Consider the following 19,960-nt stretch of genomic DNA (forward strand, 5'->3'; position numbering starts at 1 on the left):
GGAGTATGATTAAACGGCTCAGACACGAGAGGTACGTGGCAGGGTCTTACAATCAATCGGACTACAAAAGGAAAACCAGCCCCGTCGCGGACCACGAAGTCTTGCTCCCAGACAAATTAAACAACTTCTTTGCTCAGTTTGAGGACAATACAGTGCCACTGACACTGCCCGCTACCAAAACCTGTGGGCTCTCCTTCAACACAGCCAATGTGAGTAAAACATTTAAATGTGTTAACCCTCGCAAGGCTGCCGGCCCAGACAGCATCCCTAGCCGCATCCTCAGAGCATGCTCAGACCAGCTGGCTGGTATGTTTACGGACATATTCAATCATTCCCTATCCCAGTCTGCTGTTCCCACATGCTTCGAGAGGGCCACCATTGTTCCTGTTCCCAAGAAAGCGATGGTAACGGGGATAAATGACTATCGCTCTGTAAGCACTCACTTCCGTCATCATGAAGTGCTTTGAGAGACTAGTCAAGGACCATATCATCGAGACCCACTCCAATTTGCTTACAGCACCAATAGGTCCACAGACGACGCAATCGCAATCACACTGCCCTAACCCATCTGGACAAGAGGAATACCTATTAACAGAATTCTACCAGACAACAGCTCAGCATTTAACACCATAGTACCCTCCAAACTCGTAATTAAGCTCGAGACCATGGGTCTCGACCCCGCCCTGTGCAACTGGGTCCCGGACTTCCTGAAGGGCCGCCCCCAGGTGGTGGGGGTAGGTACCAACATCTCCACCCTGCTGATCCTCAACACTGGGGCCCCACAAGTGTGCGTTCTCCTGTACTCCCTGTTCACCCATGGCTGCGTGGCCATGCACGCCTCCAAATCAATCATCAAGTTCGCAGACGACATTACAGTGGTAGGCTTGATTACCAACAACGACGAGAAGGCCTACAGGGAGGTGAGGGCCATCGGAATGTGATGTCTGGAAGATAACCTCACACTCAATGTCAACAAAACAAAAGGAGATGATCGAGGACTTCAGGAAACAGCAGAGGGAGCAGCCACGTCGACGAGACAGTAGTGGAGAAGGTGGAAAGTTTTAAGTTCCTCGACATACTCTTCACGGACAAACTGAAATGGTCCACCCACAAAGACAGCGCGATGAAGAAGGCGGAGCAGCACCTCTGCAACCTCTGAAGAAATTTGGCTTGTCACCAAAAACACTCAAACACTCACCGCCTGGTACGGCAACTGCTCCGCCCACAACCGCAAGGCTCTCCAGAGGGTAGTGAGGTCTGCACAATGCATCACCGGTGGCAAACTACCTGCCCTCCAGGACACCTACACCACCCGATGTCACAGGAAGGCCAAAAAGATCATCAAGGACAACAACCACCCGAGCCACTGCCTGTTCACCCCGCTATCATCCAGAAGGCGAGGTCAGTACATGTGCATCCAAGCGGGGACCGAGAGACTGAAAAACAGCTTCTCAAGGCCATCAGACTGTTATTAAACATCCAACATTGAGTGGCTGCTGCCAACATACTGACTTCTCTAACCACTTTAATAATGAAAATAATTCATGTAATAAATGCATCACTAGCCACTTTAAACAATGCCACTTAATATAATGTTTACATACCCTACTCATCTCATATGTATATATTGTACTCTATACCATCTACTGCATCTTGCCTATGCTGTTCGGCCATCGCTCATCCATATATTTTTATGTACATATTCTTATTAATTCCTTTACACTTGTGTGTATAAGGTAGTTGTGAAATTGTTAGGTTAGATTACTCGTTGGTTATTGCTGCATTGTCGGAAACTAGAAGCACAAGCATTTCACGACACTCGCATTAACATCTGCTAACCATGTGTATGTAACAAATAAAATTGGATTTGAATTGTGATTTGAAGTGGTGATAACATAAATGGCCCAATAACCAAAATAAAAAGGGGTTTCAATAAACAAACATGTCCGTTTCCAAAATAATATTCTATATACAAAATTATTAGATAAACGTTTTTATTGCATAGTTTTGACAGGACAGACAAAGCAGTTAAACAAAAATAAAAATCAATCAACAATGATGAAAACATCTTTATGAAAGACATCAGATCAGGTGACTCATTCACATATTCATGTGATTGCAAGTGTATCTGTAGACAAACTCAATATTTACGGCTTCATTAGGCACTTTGAGACTTATCTTTTAACAATGGCGCAGCGGTCGGTGACGAACAACAACAAATGAAAAGGAATAGAAAGGAAATTGAGAAAATGCAGTGGCACTTTCCAAATACCAGGGAAGAGACTATATATGTTGAAGGAAATGTTTTGAACAGCACACCTAATATTACCATATTCCATGAGTGATGGCATGATTGTTGACAGTAAATGTTCACATTTGACAATGCAGAAAATGCATTGACAGACCATTATTGCATATGCATTACGACTCCATTAAGTTACTTTCAGCATGACGTTAAGTGTAAACAAACAAAGCAGAGGAAAGTATGTCAATAGCCTAATTCCAGTATCGTGCGAGCCATTGTTTACTAGCGCCAGAGATAAATAAACCCAGAGACTCACGTGGTCACTTCCTGCCACACCTGCGATGTAAGTTCAGACCACCTTCAATGTGAGAGTGGCTTATTGGTCCAGCTCTCAGTTTCAACCTCTCTGATGTTAGCAATCACAGACTCACCCGGAGATGCAGCAAGTGGAACCCTCGATCGTCTAAATTATAAAGACAACGTCGGTCTCTCCCTTCTCGACCCAATCGCCTCACCAAGGCCCTAAGGTTTTAAAAATGCCATGTTCCTATCACATTATGAAATATATTACTTTTGTTTACCATTCTATGAACAGATGTTAGGATAAAATGTGTAAAAATTGGAATCTATCCCCCCCACCAAGCTATTTATGTCCCACACACTGCAACCCCCAAACCCCATGAGACAGCCCACTCCGAAGATGGCAATCAGTCAGAGTCTTCATCGTCAAGGTACTCATCTGCATTGCTGTGTGTACGTGTGATATCTGTAATAAAACAAAATAGGAAGGAAGAGCTGAGGTCAGTAACACTTCTGGGAGATTCAATTACATTTAATGGAATTAAAACATTTCCTCTCATGACCCCAAAGTACAACTATGTTCCAGTGTGGACTGGACAGTTCTTTATTGGGGGTTCCTCGCTTTGGCATCTTGCATTCTTAGTAGTGTTACTGAAATACAGTGCATTTGGAAAGTATTCAGACCCTTTCTCCACATTTTGCCACTGCCTTATTCTAAAATAAAATAAAGCATTTCCCTCATCAATCTACACACAATGTCCCAGCGAAAACAGGTTTAGAAATGTTTGCTAATAAAACAAATACCTTATTTGCATAAGTATTCAGACCATTTGCTATGAGACAATTGAGCTCAGGTACATCCTGTTTCCATTGATCATCCTTGAGATGTTTCTACAACTTGATTGGAGTCCACCTGCAGTAAATTCAATTGATTGGACATGATTTGGAAAGGCAATCACCTGTCTATGTAAGGTCCCACAGTTGACAGTACATGTCAGACCAAAACCCCAAAAACCAAGCCATAAGGTTGAAGGAATTGTCCATACAGCTCAGAGACAGGCTTGTGTCAGGGCACAGTTTTGTGGAAAGAACATGTCTGCAGCATTGAAGGTCCCCAAAAACACAGTGGGCTCAGTCATTATTAAATGAAAAGAAGTTTGGAACCATCAAGACTCTTCCTAGAGATGGCCAAACTGAGCAATCGGGAGAAGGGCCTTGGTCAGAGAGGTGACCAAGAACCCAATGGTCACTCTGACAGAACTCCAGAGCTCCTCTGTGGAGATCAGAGAACCTTCCAGAAGGACAACCATCTCTGCAGCACTCCACCAATCAGGCCTTTATGGTAGAGTGGCCCGACCAGAAGCCAATCCTTAGTAAAAGGCACATGATAGTCTGCTTCGAGTTTGCATTAGGTGCCTTTGGGCGCACTCAGACCTTGAGAAACAATTCTCTGGTCTAATGAAACCAAGATTGAACTCTTTGGCATGAATGCCAAACGTCACATATGGAGGAAACTTGGCATCATCCCTACGGTGAAGCATGATGGTGGCAGCATCATGGTGTTAGGATGGTTTTCAGCCGCAGGGACTGGGAGACTAGTCAGGATCGAGAGGAAGATGAACGGAGCAAAGTACAGAGATCCTTGATGAAAACCTACTCCAGTGCTCAGGACTGGGGCAAAGGTTCACCTTCCAACAGGACAACGACCCTAAACACTCAGCCAAGACAACGTGGGAGTGGCTTTGGGACAGGTCTCTGAATTTCCTTGAGTGGCCCAGTCATCTCTGGAGAGACCTGAAAATAGCTGTGCAGCGACGCTCCCCATCCAACTTGTCAGAGCTTGAGGATCTGCAGAGAATAGGAGAAACTCCAAGCTTGTAGCGTCATACCCAACAAGACTGTGGGGCGGCAGGTAAGCCTAGTGTTGGGCCAGTAACCAAAAGGTTGCTAGATCGAATCCCAGAGCTGACAAGGTAAAAACAAGGCAGTTAACCCACTGTTCATAGGCAGTCATTGTAAATAAGAATTTGTTCTTAAAGGACCTAGTTAAATAAAAAGGTAAAATAAAATAAGACTAGAGGCTGTAATTGCTGCCAAAAGTACTTCAACAAAGTACTGAGCAAAGGGTCTGAACACTTATGTAAATGTAAAAACAATGTTTTTGCTTTGTCATTGTGGGGTATGTGTAGATTGAGGGGGGGAAAAACTACTTTAATCAGTTTTAGAATAAGGCTGTAACTTAATCTGGGAAAAGTCAGGGGGTCTGAATACTTTCCGAATGCATCCTATGTATGTACAGTACCAGTCAAAAGTTTGGACACACCTATTCGTTCAAGGGTTTTCTTTTTTACATTATAGAATAATAATGAATTTAATTATGCTCTCTCTAATTCTCTCTTTCTCTCTCGGAGGACCTGAGTCCTAGGACCATGCCTCAGGACTACCTGGCATGATGACTCCTTGCTGTCCCCAGTCCACCTGGCCGTGCTGCTGCTCCAGTTTCAACTGTTCTGCCTGCGGCTGTTTTCAACTCTCTAGAGAGACACTCTTAATGATCGGCTATGAAAAGCCAGCTGACATTTACTCCTGAGGTGCTGACTTGCTGCACCCTCGACAACTACTGTGATTATTATTATTTGACCATGCTGGTCATTTATTAACATTTTAACATCTTGGCCATGTTCTGTTGTAATCTCCACCCGGCACAGCCAGAAGAGGACTGGCGACCCCTCATAGCCTGGTTCCTCTCTATGTTTTTCCTAGCCACCGTGTTTCTACACCTGCATTGCTTGCTGTTTGGAGTTTTAGGCTGGGTTTCAGTACAGCACTTTAATTTATCAGCTGATGTACGAAGGGCTATATAAATACATTTGATTTGATTTAGTGAAGACATCTAAACTATGAAATAATACATATGGAAACATGTGGTAACCAAAAAAGTGTATATTTGAGATTCTTCAAAGTAACCACCCTTTGCCTGGATGATAGCTTTGCACACTCGTGGCATTCTCAACCAGCTTCATGAGGTAGTCACCTGGAATGCATTTCAATTAACAGGTGTGCCGTGTATTAAAAGTTCATTTGTGGAATTTCTTTCCTTAATGCATTTGAGCCAATCAGTTGTGTTGTTACAAAGTAGGGGTAGTATACAGAAGATAGCCCTATTTGGTAAAAGACCAAGGATCGGAGTAAAATCCAGACCTTGCCTCGTAACAAGTTATGTCCAGAGAACTTGCCCTAAAAGGTGGAAATGCCCATTTCTGACCAAAGAGTATAAAACATGTGAGTTAAGAATTATGACTAGGTTTATGACGAGCTGCAGCCAAGGTCCAATTAGTTGTAACCCCAAAACGCAACACGAGGTTGAAGACAAAGGAACCTTTTAACAATCTATGCTACGGATGAGTAGCTGTGTCTAAGAGGTTGAATTCAAGCAGGACCACCCAGTTATTCTCTCCAAGGAATCGTGTGTCTACACTGCTTTCATTCCCACGCTGGAACCACCTATATGGCTGATTAGCCATCCTCAGAAAACCCCTCTTTCAGAACAAGGGCGAGGAAATGGATCACTAAGACAAAGGACACTGACATCTTGAGGACAGTGTTACACTCGGTAACCAAAGAAGTTCCGTCAGAGGAGAAGGCAAACCTGGTCCACAAAGAGACACCTCATCGGAGACCTTCGACACGTAATTACATCATTATATTCTGACCCATAAGAGCAGCAGTTTGGGGCAAGGTTAGGTTTAAAATAAGCAAAGTTTACAAAATGTACCCAAGTTTGCTTTTCTTTCTCTTTTGAAATCCCCATTTTGTGTAACTCATATTGATTGCGTTGGCCCACTAGGGACCTGTTTCATTGTACTAAGTTCTAATCAATAGTCTAGACTGTGTGTGTGTATCATTTTAGCTTCTAGTAAATTAATAATCATCTCAGTTGGTGTGGTACGAACTTATTTAGTGGGACTCGGGTTAGTGCAGATTGACGGATTATGTGATGATCAGAATGAGACAGAGGAAATGAATTAGCGACTGTTGTAAAATCGATATTCTGATAGATAATTATTAATTTGGGAAATAGAAACTCAAAGCCAAACTATCCCATGATGCCCCAGGTTACAGAGTTAATAATTACCCGATTTAATTTAATCACGTAATTATAAACAGTTAATCATTTGATGAAAAGCAGTTGTCACATCAATCAATACAAAATCACAACAGTGGTTCCCACCATGAAGAATGGAGGTGGTGTGATGGAGCTTTGCTGGTGACACAGTCTGATTTATTTAGAATTCAAGGCACACTTATCCAGCATGGCTACCACAGCATTCTGCAGCGATACACCATCCCATCTGGTTTGCGCAGAGTGAGACTATCATTCGTTTTCAACAGGACAATGACCCAACAACTCCAGGCTGTGTAAGGGCTATTTGACCAAGAAGGAGAGTGATGGAGTGCTGGATCAGATGACCTGGCCTCTACAATCACCCAATGATTTTGAGATGATTTGGGATTAGATGGACCACAGAGAGTGAGGGAAAAAGTAGCCAACAAATGCTCAGCATATGTGGGAACTCCAAGACTGTTGGAAAAGCATTCCTGGTGAAGCTGGTTGAGAGAATGCCAAGAGTGTGCAAAGCTGTCATCAAGGCAAAGAGTGGCTACTTTGAAGCATCTCAAATATATGTAGATTTGTTTAACACTTTTTGGTTACTACATGATTCCATGTGTGTTATTGTATCATTTTGATCTCTTCACTATTATTCAACAACGTGGAAAAAAGTACAAATAAATTAAAACCCTTGAATGAGTAGGTGTGTCAAAACTATTGAATGGTACTGTATATACAAATTCTCTAAATGAGAAATGCTTAACTTTTTATGGCTGCAGGAGCAGTATTGAGTAGCTTGGATGAAAATGTGCCCATTGTAAACGGCCAGCTCCTCAGTCGCTAATATATGCATATTATTATTAGTATTGGATAGAAAACACTAAAAAGTTTCCAAAACTGTCAAAATATTGTCTGTGAGTATAACAGAACTGATATTGCAGGCGAAACCCTAAGGAAAATCAAAACAGGAAGTGGCTTCTATTTTGAAAACTCCATGTTCCATAGCCTCCCTTTGCTGGATTTAAAGGGATATGAAACAGATTCCTTTTCCTATCGCTTCCTCAAAGTGTCAACAGTCTTCAGACATAGTTTCAGGCTTTTATTTTGAAAAATGAGCCAGAACGATAACATCTCGTCAACTGGTCACATGAGTTTTGCTCGCACAACAGAGTTTGGATAGGTATTGCTTTTCCCTCTCCTACTGTGAAACAAATTTGCAGTTGATATATTATCGATTATATATTTTAAAAACAACCTGAGGATTGATTATAAAAAAGGTTTGACATGTTTCTGTGGACATTATGGAAACTATTTGGAATTTTCGTCTGCGTTGTCGTGACCGCTCTTTCCTGTGGATTTCTGAACATAACGCGCCAAACAAACAGAGGTATTTTCAATATAAAAATAATCTTTATGGAACAAAAGGAACATTTGTTGTGTAACTGGGAGTCTCGTGAGTGAAAACATCCGAAGATCAAAGGTAAATGATTCATTTGATTGCTTTTCTGATATTTGTGACCAAGCTACCTGATGCTAAGTGTACTTAATGTTTTGTAGTGCGATCGATAAACTTACACAAATGCTTGGATTGCTTTCGCTGTAAAGCATAATTTCAAAATCTGACATGACAGGTAGATTAACAAAAGGCTAAGCTGTGTTTTCCTATATTGCACTTGTGATTTCATGAATATAAATATTTTTAGTAATATTTATTGTATGTAGCGCTATGCAATTCAGCGGTTGTTGATGACATTTCTCTCGTTAGTGGGATTGCAGCCATTACAAGTTTGACAGTCAATGAACTTGATCAGTCGACTGTGAAAATAAGGGTCAGTTTTCCGGAAACAGATTAAGCCTCGTCCTGGACTAAGAAGCATGTGCAATAGAGATTCTCCATTGAAAGTGCTTTTGAGTTATGGGACTAGGGCTTTTGTCTGTGTCCAGGAAACCGACCAAAGATTGCCTTACGCAATCTTCTGGCCTAAATTACTCACTGCCTCCTTGTTTCCTCTTAATGAGAGAGGCGCACTGGGCATTGGTGGCCATCTCCAGAGCCAGCTTCTTCTCATTGTTCTTAATATCCATCCTGGCATCTGAAACAAAGACAGAAATAAACAAAGATAAAAGATGAGAAACACACAAATAACCAGACATGCTCATACCAGGGTTGTGGTCAATTTGAAATGGATGTCAGTCAATTCCAGAAGTATACAACAAAAAAATGCTACAATTATTTGAGTTGTCAATCAATTGAAAAGGTATGCGTGTCATTTTAATTTTTAAAATTCATATAATTTCCTGAATTGACCAACTTATGTGAATTTACCCCAACCCTGGCTCATACACACAGAGATAGGAAATTAAACTGGTTAGAGCACAAAAAAAGGTAACTTGAAACAGAAAGATGGACTCACTCTTATTCAGTAACATCTCTACTATGTCCGAGTATCCCTTCCAGGCGGCAGCATGCAATGCAGTGTCTCCCAGTTTATTCTGCAGGAGAACAAAACAGCCCACATGTTAATCAAAGACCATACCCACATTGTAGCATAATTCTCATTATATATGGACATAAAATGATTGCTCAATAGAGAATCTCCATAGAAACACTTTTTTAAAAAGGGGCCTCCTGAGTTGCGCAGTGGCCTAAAGGCACTGCATCGCAGTGCTTGCTGTGCCACCTAGAGATTCTGGGTTCGAGTCCAGGCTCTGTCGCAGCCAGCCGCGACCAGGAGACCCATGGGGCGGTGCACAATTGGCCCAGTGTCTTCCGGGATAGGGGAGGGTTTCGCCGGCAGGGATATCCTTGTCACAATGCGCACCAGCGACTCCTGTGGCGGGCCGGGCACAGTGCACGCTGACACGGTTGCCAGGTGTACTGTGTTTCCTCCGACACATTGGTGCGGCTGGCTTCTTGGCTAAATGGGCATTGTGTCAGTAAGCAGAGCGGCTTGGTTGGGTTGCGTTTCAAAGGACGCATGGCTCTCGACTTTCGCCTCTCCCAAGTCCGTACAAAATTGGGGAGAAAAAAGGGGTGGAACTATAACAGCAAAAAAAAAAAAACACTTTAAAGTTCAGAACTAAACTTAATCTGGTCCTAGATTTAAATGTGATACTTCATCATGATAATGTTCTTGTCACTAGAGATAAACTAATGCTTTTAAAACAATTACCTGCACTCCAGATCGCCAAATAAGCCAATAGATGTTATGGGCATACTTGTCTAGAACACAGCCATCTGTCCATGTAATCATGACAAAGTATATATTTTGTTCAAATGTCCTCAGTGTTCTGTCAGATTAATATCCTTTGTTCTTTCAACTAGCATGGCGCAAAAGAGTTTCTCTTCTCTCATCACCCTGCTTGCAGTGCCCTTGCCCGTTGCCATATCAACCCGACTCACACAGCTTTGACCTAGAAATGAGATCTCAACTGGGTTGAACATGGTGTCATTGTAGGCTACCTCCTAAATTGATAGTGCAGTTTGTTTCAGGGCCTTTCCAACTACCTAATTACTTCAAATGCTGATATTGACTTTCGCAGTATAGTGTGTAGCTAAGTTTAACTAGCTACCTAGCTAGCTAGCCAGCCACCTACCTAGCCTTTCTAAAGAGCATTCTATTGTGGGGTTTGTAGTCAACTTGAGCGCCACAGATTTCCACAACAACTTCCTAATTTATTATAACGACAAAATGCAAACATTTTTCACAACATATTGTTCTCACATATTTGCATTATCTAACAATGTAAATCGTAGGAATTTTAGGTTGAGTGGATTATTCCTTTAAGAGCCTAAATAGAGCCTAGCGCGTTTAGACTAAATATGCTATCAATTGCATACAACCAATCAGGCTTTAAAAACACTATCAATGTTGGCCAGCAGGTAGCCAAGCGAAAAAGAGCACTGGACCAGAAACTGAAAACGAACTAAATAACTTCTTTGCTCGCTTTGAGGACAATACAGTGCCACTGACACGGGCCCGCAGGTTTTGGTAGCAGGCCTCCTTCACCGCAGCCAAAGTGAGTAAAACATTTAAACGTGTTAAACCCTCGCAAGGCTGCCGGCCCAGACGGCATCCCTAGCTGCGTCCTCAGAGCATGCGCAGACCAGCTGGCTGGTGTGTTTACGGACATAATCAATCCCTATCCCAGTCTGCTGTTCCCACATGCTTCAAGAGAGCCACCATTGTTCTTGTTCCCAAGAAAGCTAAGGTAACGGAGCTAAATGATCGCACTGTAGCACTCACTTCAGTCATCATGAAGTGCTTTGAGAGACTAATCAAGGATCATATCACCTCCACCCTACCTGACACCCTAGACCCTGGGTCTCGATCCCACCCTGTGTAACTGGGTCCTGGACTTCCTGATGGGATGCCCCCAGGTGGTGAGGGTAGGAAACAACATCTCCACCACGCTGATCTTCAACACTGGGGCCCCACAAGGGTGCGTTCTCCTGTACTCCCTGTTCACCCATGACTCGGAGTGTGCTGTCAGGAAAGTAACCTCACACTCAAAGTCAACAAAACAAAAGAGATGATCGTGGACTTCAGGAAACAGCAGAGGGAGCACCCCCCTATCCACATCGACAGGACAGTAGTGAAGGTAGAAAGTTTTAAGTTCCTCGGCGTACACATCAGACAAACTGAAATGGTCCACACAGACAGCGTGATGAAGAAGGCACAACAGCGCCTCTTCAACCTCAGGAGGCTGAAGAAATTTGGCTTGTCACCAAAACACTCAAACTTTTACAGATGCACAATCGAGAGCATCACCGCCTGGTACGGCAACTGCTCCACCCACAACCATAAGGCTCTCCAGAGGGTAGTGAGGTCTGCACAACGCATCACCGGGGGCAAACTACCTGCCCTCCAGCACACCTACACCACCCGATGTCACAGGAAGGCCAAAAAGATCATTAAGGACAACAACCACCCGAGCCACTGCCTGTTCACCCCGCTATCATCCAGAATGCGAGGTCAGTACAGGTGCATCAAAGCTGGGACCGAGAGACAGCTTCTATCTCAAGGCCATCAGACTGTTAATCACTAACATAGAGTTGCTGCTGCCAACATACTGACTCAAATCTCTAGCCACTTTAATAATTAAAAATTGGATGTAATAAATGTATCACTAGCCACTTTAAACAATGCCACTTTATATAATGTTTACATACCCTGCATTACTCATCTCATATGTATATACTGTACTCTATACCATCTACTGCATCTTGCCTATGCCGTTCGGCCATCGCTCAGCAATATATTTATATGTACGTATTCTTATTCATTCCTTTACACTTGTGTGTAAAAGGTAGTTGTGAAATTGTTTGATATTACTGCATGGTCAGAACTAGAAGCACAAGCATTTCACTACACTCGCATTAACATCTGCTAACCATGTGTATGTGACCAGTAGAATTTGATTTGAAAAGTTGCTGTTTGGAATACCCGAGGCCGACTAGGTGAAGAAAAAACAAGTTGTTATGACATTGAGCTAGGTACGTAACCTTAATTGCTCCTGCGAGTCATTCTGGATAAGAACGTCTGCTAAATAACTGAAACCATATTTGTTTGAAACAGCCTTTTACAAAATGTTAAACTGTTCTTCTCACCTGCTGGTTCAACTCCACGTTAGACTGCCCCAGCAAGATCTCCACCACATCTGTCACAAAAATGACAACACAACATTGACATACATCTCACTGCAGTGTGTATGTGTGTGTGGGCTGACATGCATTTGCCCTGTCATTCAAGAAAAAAGCTGAGTGTGTGATTTCGTTGAGGCACGTGTCTGTACATTCTGTATACAGACAATGAGAGTAGTGGTATGTGTGTCGTAGATGATCTGTTACCTTTGTGTCCTCCATGACATCCCCAGTAGAGGGCAGTATTCCCAGCTTTGTCCAGTCCATTAATTCCCACTTTGTTCTCCAGACACTCCCTCAGCCAACTCAGATTCCCTGCGTCACACAAACAAGCAATAATGCAAACACACACACACATTCCCCCCCAAAGCTAGAGTATACCATTCATATTCATACAGGTTACAGAAGGTGTAGAGCAAACAAACAATCAATATGAAGAAAAATGTATAGTTTGTTAGGACAATTCCATAGTTTAAGATGACTGGTGGTGCAGTGCATGGGGAAAGAGTGAGTGACGCAGCAGGCTTCTTTTCGTCCCTCACCTCGTTTAGCTGCTTCATGCATTGGGTTGTCAATGGACTCCGCCTGCTCGGCCACTGTAGGTTGAGAAAGTTAGAGCAGAATGGGATTTCAACAGAGCACCATGCTTCTATGAAAGCCGTAAGGAGATGGGAGCTATTAAAAGAGAAACTTCACAATTTTTCAACTTCATATTTATCATCTCCAGCACCACCAACATACAGTATGAGAAAATTGTGCATTTCTATGTTTTGTAGTAAAAATTACAGATGAAGATTAGTGTGTGTATCGGGTGATTTTGACCAATATTGAGTAGACATTGCCTTCCAATTGGCTGATTTCATTGGAAACACTTCTTTTACTAAACCCAATCAAAAAAAGAAACGTCCTCACTGTCAACTGCGTTTATTTTCAGCGAACTTAACAAAGTGTAAAAAGTTGTATGAACACAAGATTCAACAACAGACAAACTGAACAAGTTCCACAGATATGCAACTAAACAGAAATGGAATAATGCGTCCCTGAACAAAGCGGGGGCCAAAATCAAAAGTAAGTCAGTACCTGGTGTGGCCACCAGGCATTAAGTATTGCAGCGCTCTCCTCATCATGGAATGCACCAGATTTGCCAGTTCTTGCTGTGAGATGTTACCCCACTCTTCCACCAAGGCACCTGCAAATTCCCAGACATTTCTGGGGGGGAATGGCCCTAGCCCTCACCCTCAGATCCAACAGGTCCCAGACGTGCTCAATGGGATTGAGATCCGGGCTCTTCGCTGGCCATGGCAGAACACTGACATTCCTGTCATGCCCCTTTGCAGCATCCCTAAGGCATGTTCATGCAGATGAGCAGGGACCCTGGGCATCTTTCTTTTGGTGTTTTTCAGAGTCAGTAGAAAAGCCTCCTTAGTGTCCTAAATTTTCACAACTGTGACCTTAATTGCCTACCATCTGTAAGCTGTTAGTGTCTTAATGACCGTTCCACAGGTGCATGTTCATTACTTGTTTATGGTTCATTGAACAAGTATGGGAAACTATGTTTAAACCCTTTACAATATAGATCTGTGAAGTTATTTGGATTTTTACTAATTATCTTTGAAAGACAGGGTCCTGAAAAAGGAGGTTTCTTTTTTTTTTGCTGAGTTTAATATATAGATAAGTGCCATTTTCACATATGTTGATGTTGGAGTGATGCTGGAGATCATGAATACTTTTTTTGGTTGCCCGAGAGATTAAAGGTTAAAGTAGCACTGGCTATTTTTCACCCACACACACACACACACACACAGGTATATCTCACTTGCCCTATTGGGAAGCCACAGAGCAGGCTCAACTTGCGTGACTGCGCAGGCCACTTACCTCAGGCAATAGGGTAACCCTTAAATGTCAATCCCTGCATGCCACTTGCAATAACATCACATGGAGTGTTATGGTTTAGTTACTCACCATAATTGCTTGGGATGAGGCCATTCCTTCCCCTACAGGTCCCCTTCCACCAATTGCTGTCACTCTAAGGATGATAGACAGGCAGCGAGAGCCAGTGGAAATGAATTATTGCAGCAAGTATCTCTGAGGTGAGAGAAAAGACCGACAGAGAGAAAGAAAAAAGAACAGGATACGGGAAAGACAAGAGAGAAATTGGGAGACGGATGAAGAGTAAAGAAAACAGAAACAGAACAAAACAAAGAGAGGGCATCAGAGACAGAAAGAAGAAATTATACTAGGGACTAAAAGAGAGAAAGGGAGAAAAGTGGACAAGAGGAGGGAAAGGGATGTTAACAGTAACTGACCGTATCAGAGATATACAAGATGTCTCCTTCTTCAAAGTAGAGCTCATCTGGCTGAAAAGAAAAAAATCAAAACAAACACCAACTTTAATTTGGATTGGTGTGAGGTGGAGTGGAGGGACAAGACCAACCTATAGGACAAGAAACACTCACTGTTCGAGGGTCAAAGGTGAACATGGCTCGGAACACCTTGACCTGGCCTATGAGAGAACAGAGGGGTGAAACGGGCATTAGTGTGAATGTATATAACTGTGCATTGCATCAAACGTTGCCTGTTCATTGTTGGCTATACAGCACAAAATTAACCCTGGGACCAGACTATCACAAACATTCAATCAAATTAAAAAGTTTGTTGCATACACATGTTTGTTTCTACACTGAACAAAAATGTAAAAAAGCAACAATTTCAAAGATTTTACAGTTACAGTTCATAAGGAAAGTCAATTGAAATAAATGAATTAAAGGGAAAGGGGGATACATAGTCAGTTGTACAACAACGCATTCAACTGTCTTCTGCATTTAACCCCTCTGAATCAGAGGTGTGGAAGGCTGCCTTAAACATTAGGCCCTAATGTATGGATAAGCACATCACTGGGAATACAGATATGCATCGGTTGGTCACAGATACTTGAAAAGAAAAGTAGGGCCGTGGATCAGAAAACCAGTCAGCATCTGGGTGTGACCACCATTTGCCACATGCAGCAAGACATCTCCTTTGCATAGAGTTGATCAGGATGTTGATTGTGGCCTGTGGAATGTTGTCCCACTCCTCTTCAATAGCTGTGCGTAGTTGCTGGATATTGGCATGAACTGGAACACAATGTCTTACACGTTGATCCAGAGCATCCCAAACATGCTCAATGGGTGACATGTCTAGTGAGTATGCAGGCCAAGGAACACCTGTCAGTTGGATGGATTATGTTGGCAAATGAGAAATGCTCACTAACAGGGATATAAACTAATTTGGGCACAAAATTAAAGAAATAAGCTTTTTGTGCATAGAACATTTCTTGGTAATTTTATTTCAGCTCATGAAACATGGGACCAACACTTTACATGTAGTGTGTATATGTTTGTTCAATGTAGCTCCAGCAGTGCAGTAAATAACAGTACAACACTAATACACAAATAAATCACAAAAAGAAACAAATAAATAAATGAACAAGCAATGTCAGAGTCCAGTATGACATTTTTTTAAGGTATGCACAGTATTTATATGGATGAGCTATGCCAATAATAGTATTTAAATATAAAGCAAGTAAACAACTAGATTTCTCAGATCAAATTTCATCAAAATAATGTTGCAGGAATGCTAATCTTATCGGTTTCTAACTACAAAAAAAATGTCATTATTCAACAACAGATGTTCTATCAGATCCATCCTCAGTGAACAGACATTGGCCCTCGTCCATACACCCAAGGCTACAAGATCGGAGGGCCTCTGAAGAAATACTGTACTGCCTTGTCTCAATCCCAGGGGTTGAATGTGACCAGAGTGGTGTTGAGAGAAAGCTAAACTAGTTCATAGGCACAGAGAAACCAGGGTTGTGTACATTAGGCACAAAACTGGGTGTTACAGGGAGGGGCTCAATACATGTAGGTCTTCTTGTCCAATAAGAAAACAAACAAAAAAAGGCTGTGAATGGGAATCAGTTGGCTACTTGAAAACACTGGGGTATGCAAGCCTTGAGAGATTTCCTCTTTTTACATACACCCTAACTGAGCCACATACTACTCCAGTGTTCCAGTGAGTCAGTGCAGTTTAGTTAATAGACAAACCCTGCTCTGTTCTGTGACTGTGGTCCTACATGCCCCATCCTGCCTCTGTGAAAACTCTGGGGCCTGTACTGACTAGCTCACCCGCACCACTCTTAGCTAGAGGTCTTTATGGATCCACCTGTACCCGAATACCCGATCCAGGACCTGAGCGGATCCAGATCTAGAATTCTAAATCATGTCAAAGATCTCAGTTGGATCTAATATAATTGTCACGGGTATGTGCAATTTTAATTAACTTGTCCAGAAGGTCCCGTGGATTTCCCGAACACAACTGCTACAGTAGAGAAAGAGAGAGAAATTGTATAATTGATGCTGCTGCTCTTGCTTTTCATGAGAGTGGAGCATGCTCTGAATACAATAGGTGTAGACCTCACAGTGAAATGCTTACTTACAAGCCCTTAACCAACAGTGCAGTAAAGGAAAGAGTTAAGAAAATATTTACTAAATAAACTAAAAGTAAAAAGTTACAAAAAGTTACAAAATAAAAATAAATGGAATAGCACCATTCTGCACTAACTAATTTTTATTCAGACATTTGGAACACCACAAATAAATAACATTTAAAACTATATAAATATAAAAAATACACAAAAATAACTCAGAAATATCAAAAAGTAGTAACAAAGACTAATAGAAACAGGTTGTAGTATAGATACAAATAAAAAAAGAATTGAATTATTACACTATTACCCTATTGTTAACAAAAACACACAACTAAATTGCACAAATTGAATAACACACCTAAAGAGAACCTGATTATTACACTATTACACTTCAAACAAGAAAAACTAAATTGCACAAACAAATGCATTACTAATTTCATTAGTACTGTACAAAGTTAGAGGTGCGCTATTTGATTCCCCCCCACCTCCGGCGTCCAGTGGAGTCCTAAGGTCAACCTACCCCCGCTCCATCTCGTACTTCTAAGAGGGAAACCTTATCAGGCAATAGCCTGCCTAACTCACAAACTAGAATCAGGGCGCCCACTCCAAGGTTAATTGACCCAGAGTCCCACACCGTGACATATCATTGACGTGATGTGCAAATGAGCAATAGAAAACCGATCTCGCAATTGTCACCATTCCGATTTTTTTGGGGTGCAGGCACCCAGTTCCTCCCATACATAAATCCACCACTGTTACCAGATTTCATCAGCTACTCGAAAAGGGGAAGTCACATTAGCTCGCTTGTAAATTCAGACCATCACGGCCACATACTTGCACATAACGATCGACAACAACCACGATAAGAAGAGTGCAGACACTGACATTTGAAATGGCCAATTATTCAATGAGAACTGGTCCAGCATATTTGCTAGCAAACGTTTGCTGACAAGCTGGGTCGCACACCCTCTGAATGTGCCAGAGCGAAGAATAACTGAGGAATTTACGAAAGCTCAACACCCCTTGAATGTCAGGTGTCAGTAAACATCGGCGAAAAGGCGTAATTAAATTGTTGCCAGCAGAACAGTTACAGTCACCAATGATCTGGATAACATGAAAACAGCCTAACCAGCTCTGATAGTTAGGACGAGCAAAGTTGTCAGTGAGGTGTTCTCTCATATGTCTGGAAGTAGCACGCCAACGTTAGCCAGTTAGCTTGCGTGTTTGACTTCCGCTGTGAGGTCAGAACGCTCGGATCAACCTACTCCTCGGCCAGAGCGTCCAGTCAGTGTACGTTCCGCGAGCGAAACGCTCCAAATTTACGAACAGACGATCTAAATATACGAATGCCCAGAGCACACTCCAGATTGAATTTACGAACACACCCTAGGTGTTTAGGTTTCACTTGCTTGATGGGGCGGAAGACTAGTTATCTAATGTTAGTTACTTATCATAAAATACTTACCTGGTTTGGCTGGCTTGGGAGGCGGTTTGGACATCTTCAGACTTTTAAACCGTAGCTACGCCTTCTCTTATTCTGAAAACGTTGCTTATTGTCCAAAAATAAAATAGGCAGTTTCTTACTTCCAATGAGGAAGTACTGACAGAACCAGCTAGGCGGAAAACTAGCAACGCGCATGCCTCCATACTTTGTCCTTCTTCTTCGGAGTTTAACGGCGGTTGGCATCCAAAATGTAGTATTACCGCCCCCAACTGGACTATAATATAAATCCATCATACTTTGAGATACAAAATGGGAAAATATAAATAAATAAAACACTTTTCCATCTAACCCTACACTAATTAAAAACCCACTACCCCATTCCCACTACTTTGACCCTGTCTACTCTTGCACCATTGCCAACGGCCTGGGAGGACTGGACACCGCCACTCAACACATCCAGTAACTCTTTTGAAGTCAGATCTCGTATACACAAATACTTCTCTGCAACTGCCACCAGAACATATATTTTCTGTGATTTACGTTCCATTTCTGCGGTACATTTTATAACCATTGCTATTGTAACACACTGCTTCCCTATGTATATAGACATGGAACACTGGTCACTTTATTAATGTTTACATACTGTTTTTATAATTTCATATGTATATACTGCATTATAGTAAAGGCCATCCTGTTCAACTATTGCTGTATATATACTATTCTATCCTATGTGGTCTACAGATATACAAAATATTCTATCCACGTAACGTCTATACATCCCAACACACACGTGTGTGTGCGTGCGTGAGTGCGTGTTGTATAGTGCATTTGGGCTGCCGAGTGGCGCAGCGGTCTAAGTTTGCCTCAGTGCAAGAGGTGTCACTACTGTCCCTGGTTCAAATCCAGGGTGTATCACATTCGGCTGTGATTGGGAGTCCCATAGGGCGCCGCACAATTTGCCAAGCTTTGTCTGGGTTTGGCCGGGATAGGCTGTCATTGTAAATAAGATTTTTTTCTTCACTGACTTGCCTAGTTAAATAACATTTACATTTGGAAAGTATTCAGACCACTTGACATTTTCCACATTTTGTATCGATTTGTCATTATGGGGTATTGTGTGTTGATTGACAATTGTTTTATTTATTTAATACATTTTAGAATGTATTAAATAAATAAAACAATTGTCAATCAACACACAATACCCCATAATGACAAATCGAAAACAAGTCTTTAGAAACATTAGCAAATGTATAAAAAATTAAAAACAAAAATACATAAGTATTCAGACCCTTTGCTATGACACTCAAAATTAAGCTCAGGTGCATCCTGTTTCCATTGATCATCCTTTAGATGTTTCTACAACTTGATTGGAGTCCACCTGTGGTTAATTGAATTGATTGGACATGATTTGGAAAAGCAAACGCATGTCTATATAAGGACAGTGCATGGCAGAGCAAAAACCAAAGCATGAGATCAAAGGAATTGTTCATGGAGCTCCGAGACAGGATTGTGTCGAGGTACAGATCTGGGGATGGGTACCAAAACATTTCTGCAGCGTTGAAGGTTCCCAAGAACACAGTGGCCTCCGTCATTCTTAAATGGAAAAAGTTTGGAACCACCAATACCCTTCTTAGAGCTGGCCGCCAAACTGAGCAATCGGGGGAGAAGTGCCTTGGTCAGGGAGGTGACCAAGAACCCGATGGTCACTCTGACAGCACTCCAGAGTTCCTAGGGAGGTGGGAGAACCTTCC

General features: G+C 42.1%; 1 protein-coding gene across 1 annotated transcript; it reads right to left on the reverse strand.

Moving 5' to 3' along the window:
* Nucleotides 1-1,977: 1,977 nt before the first annotated feature.
* Nucleotides 1,978-18,402, reverse strand: LOC124034526 (osteoclast-stimulating factor 1-like). The gene is made up of 10 exons (XM_046347838.1): nt 18,231-18,402; nt 14,757-14,803; nt 14,607-14,657; nt 14,263-14,326; nt 12,843-12,896; nt 12,508-12,615; nt 12,268-12,317; nt 9,071-9,149; nt 8,651-8,749; nt 1,978-3,011 (listed from the first exon to the last, which is right to left on the reverse strand). The coding sequence occupies exons 1-10, from the start codon at nt 18,262-18,264 to the stop codon at nt 2,953-2,955; spliced, it is 645 nt and encodes a 214-aa protein (XP_046203794.1). The 5' UTR covers nt 18,265-18,402; the 3' UTR covers nt 1,978-2,952.
* Nucleotides 18,403-19,960: the final 1,558 nt, after the last annotated feature.

Source organism: Oncorhynchus gorbuscha, linkage group LG04 (genome assembly GCF_021184085.1).
Source record: "Oncorhynchus gorbuscha isolate QuinsamMale2020 ecotype Even-year linkage group LG04, OgorEven_v1.0, whole genome shotgun sequence".
Classification (NCBI taxonomy): Eukaryota; Metazoa; Chordata; class Actinopteri; order Salmoniformes; family Salmonidae; genus Oncorhynchus; species Oncorhynchus gorbuscha.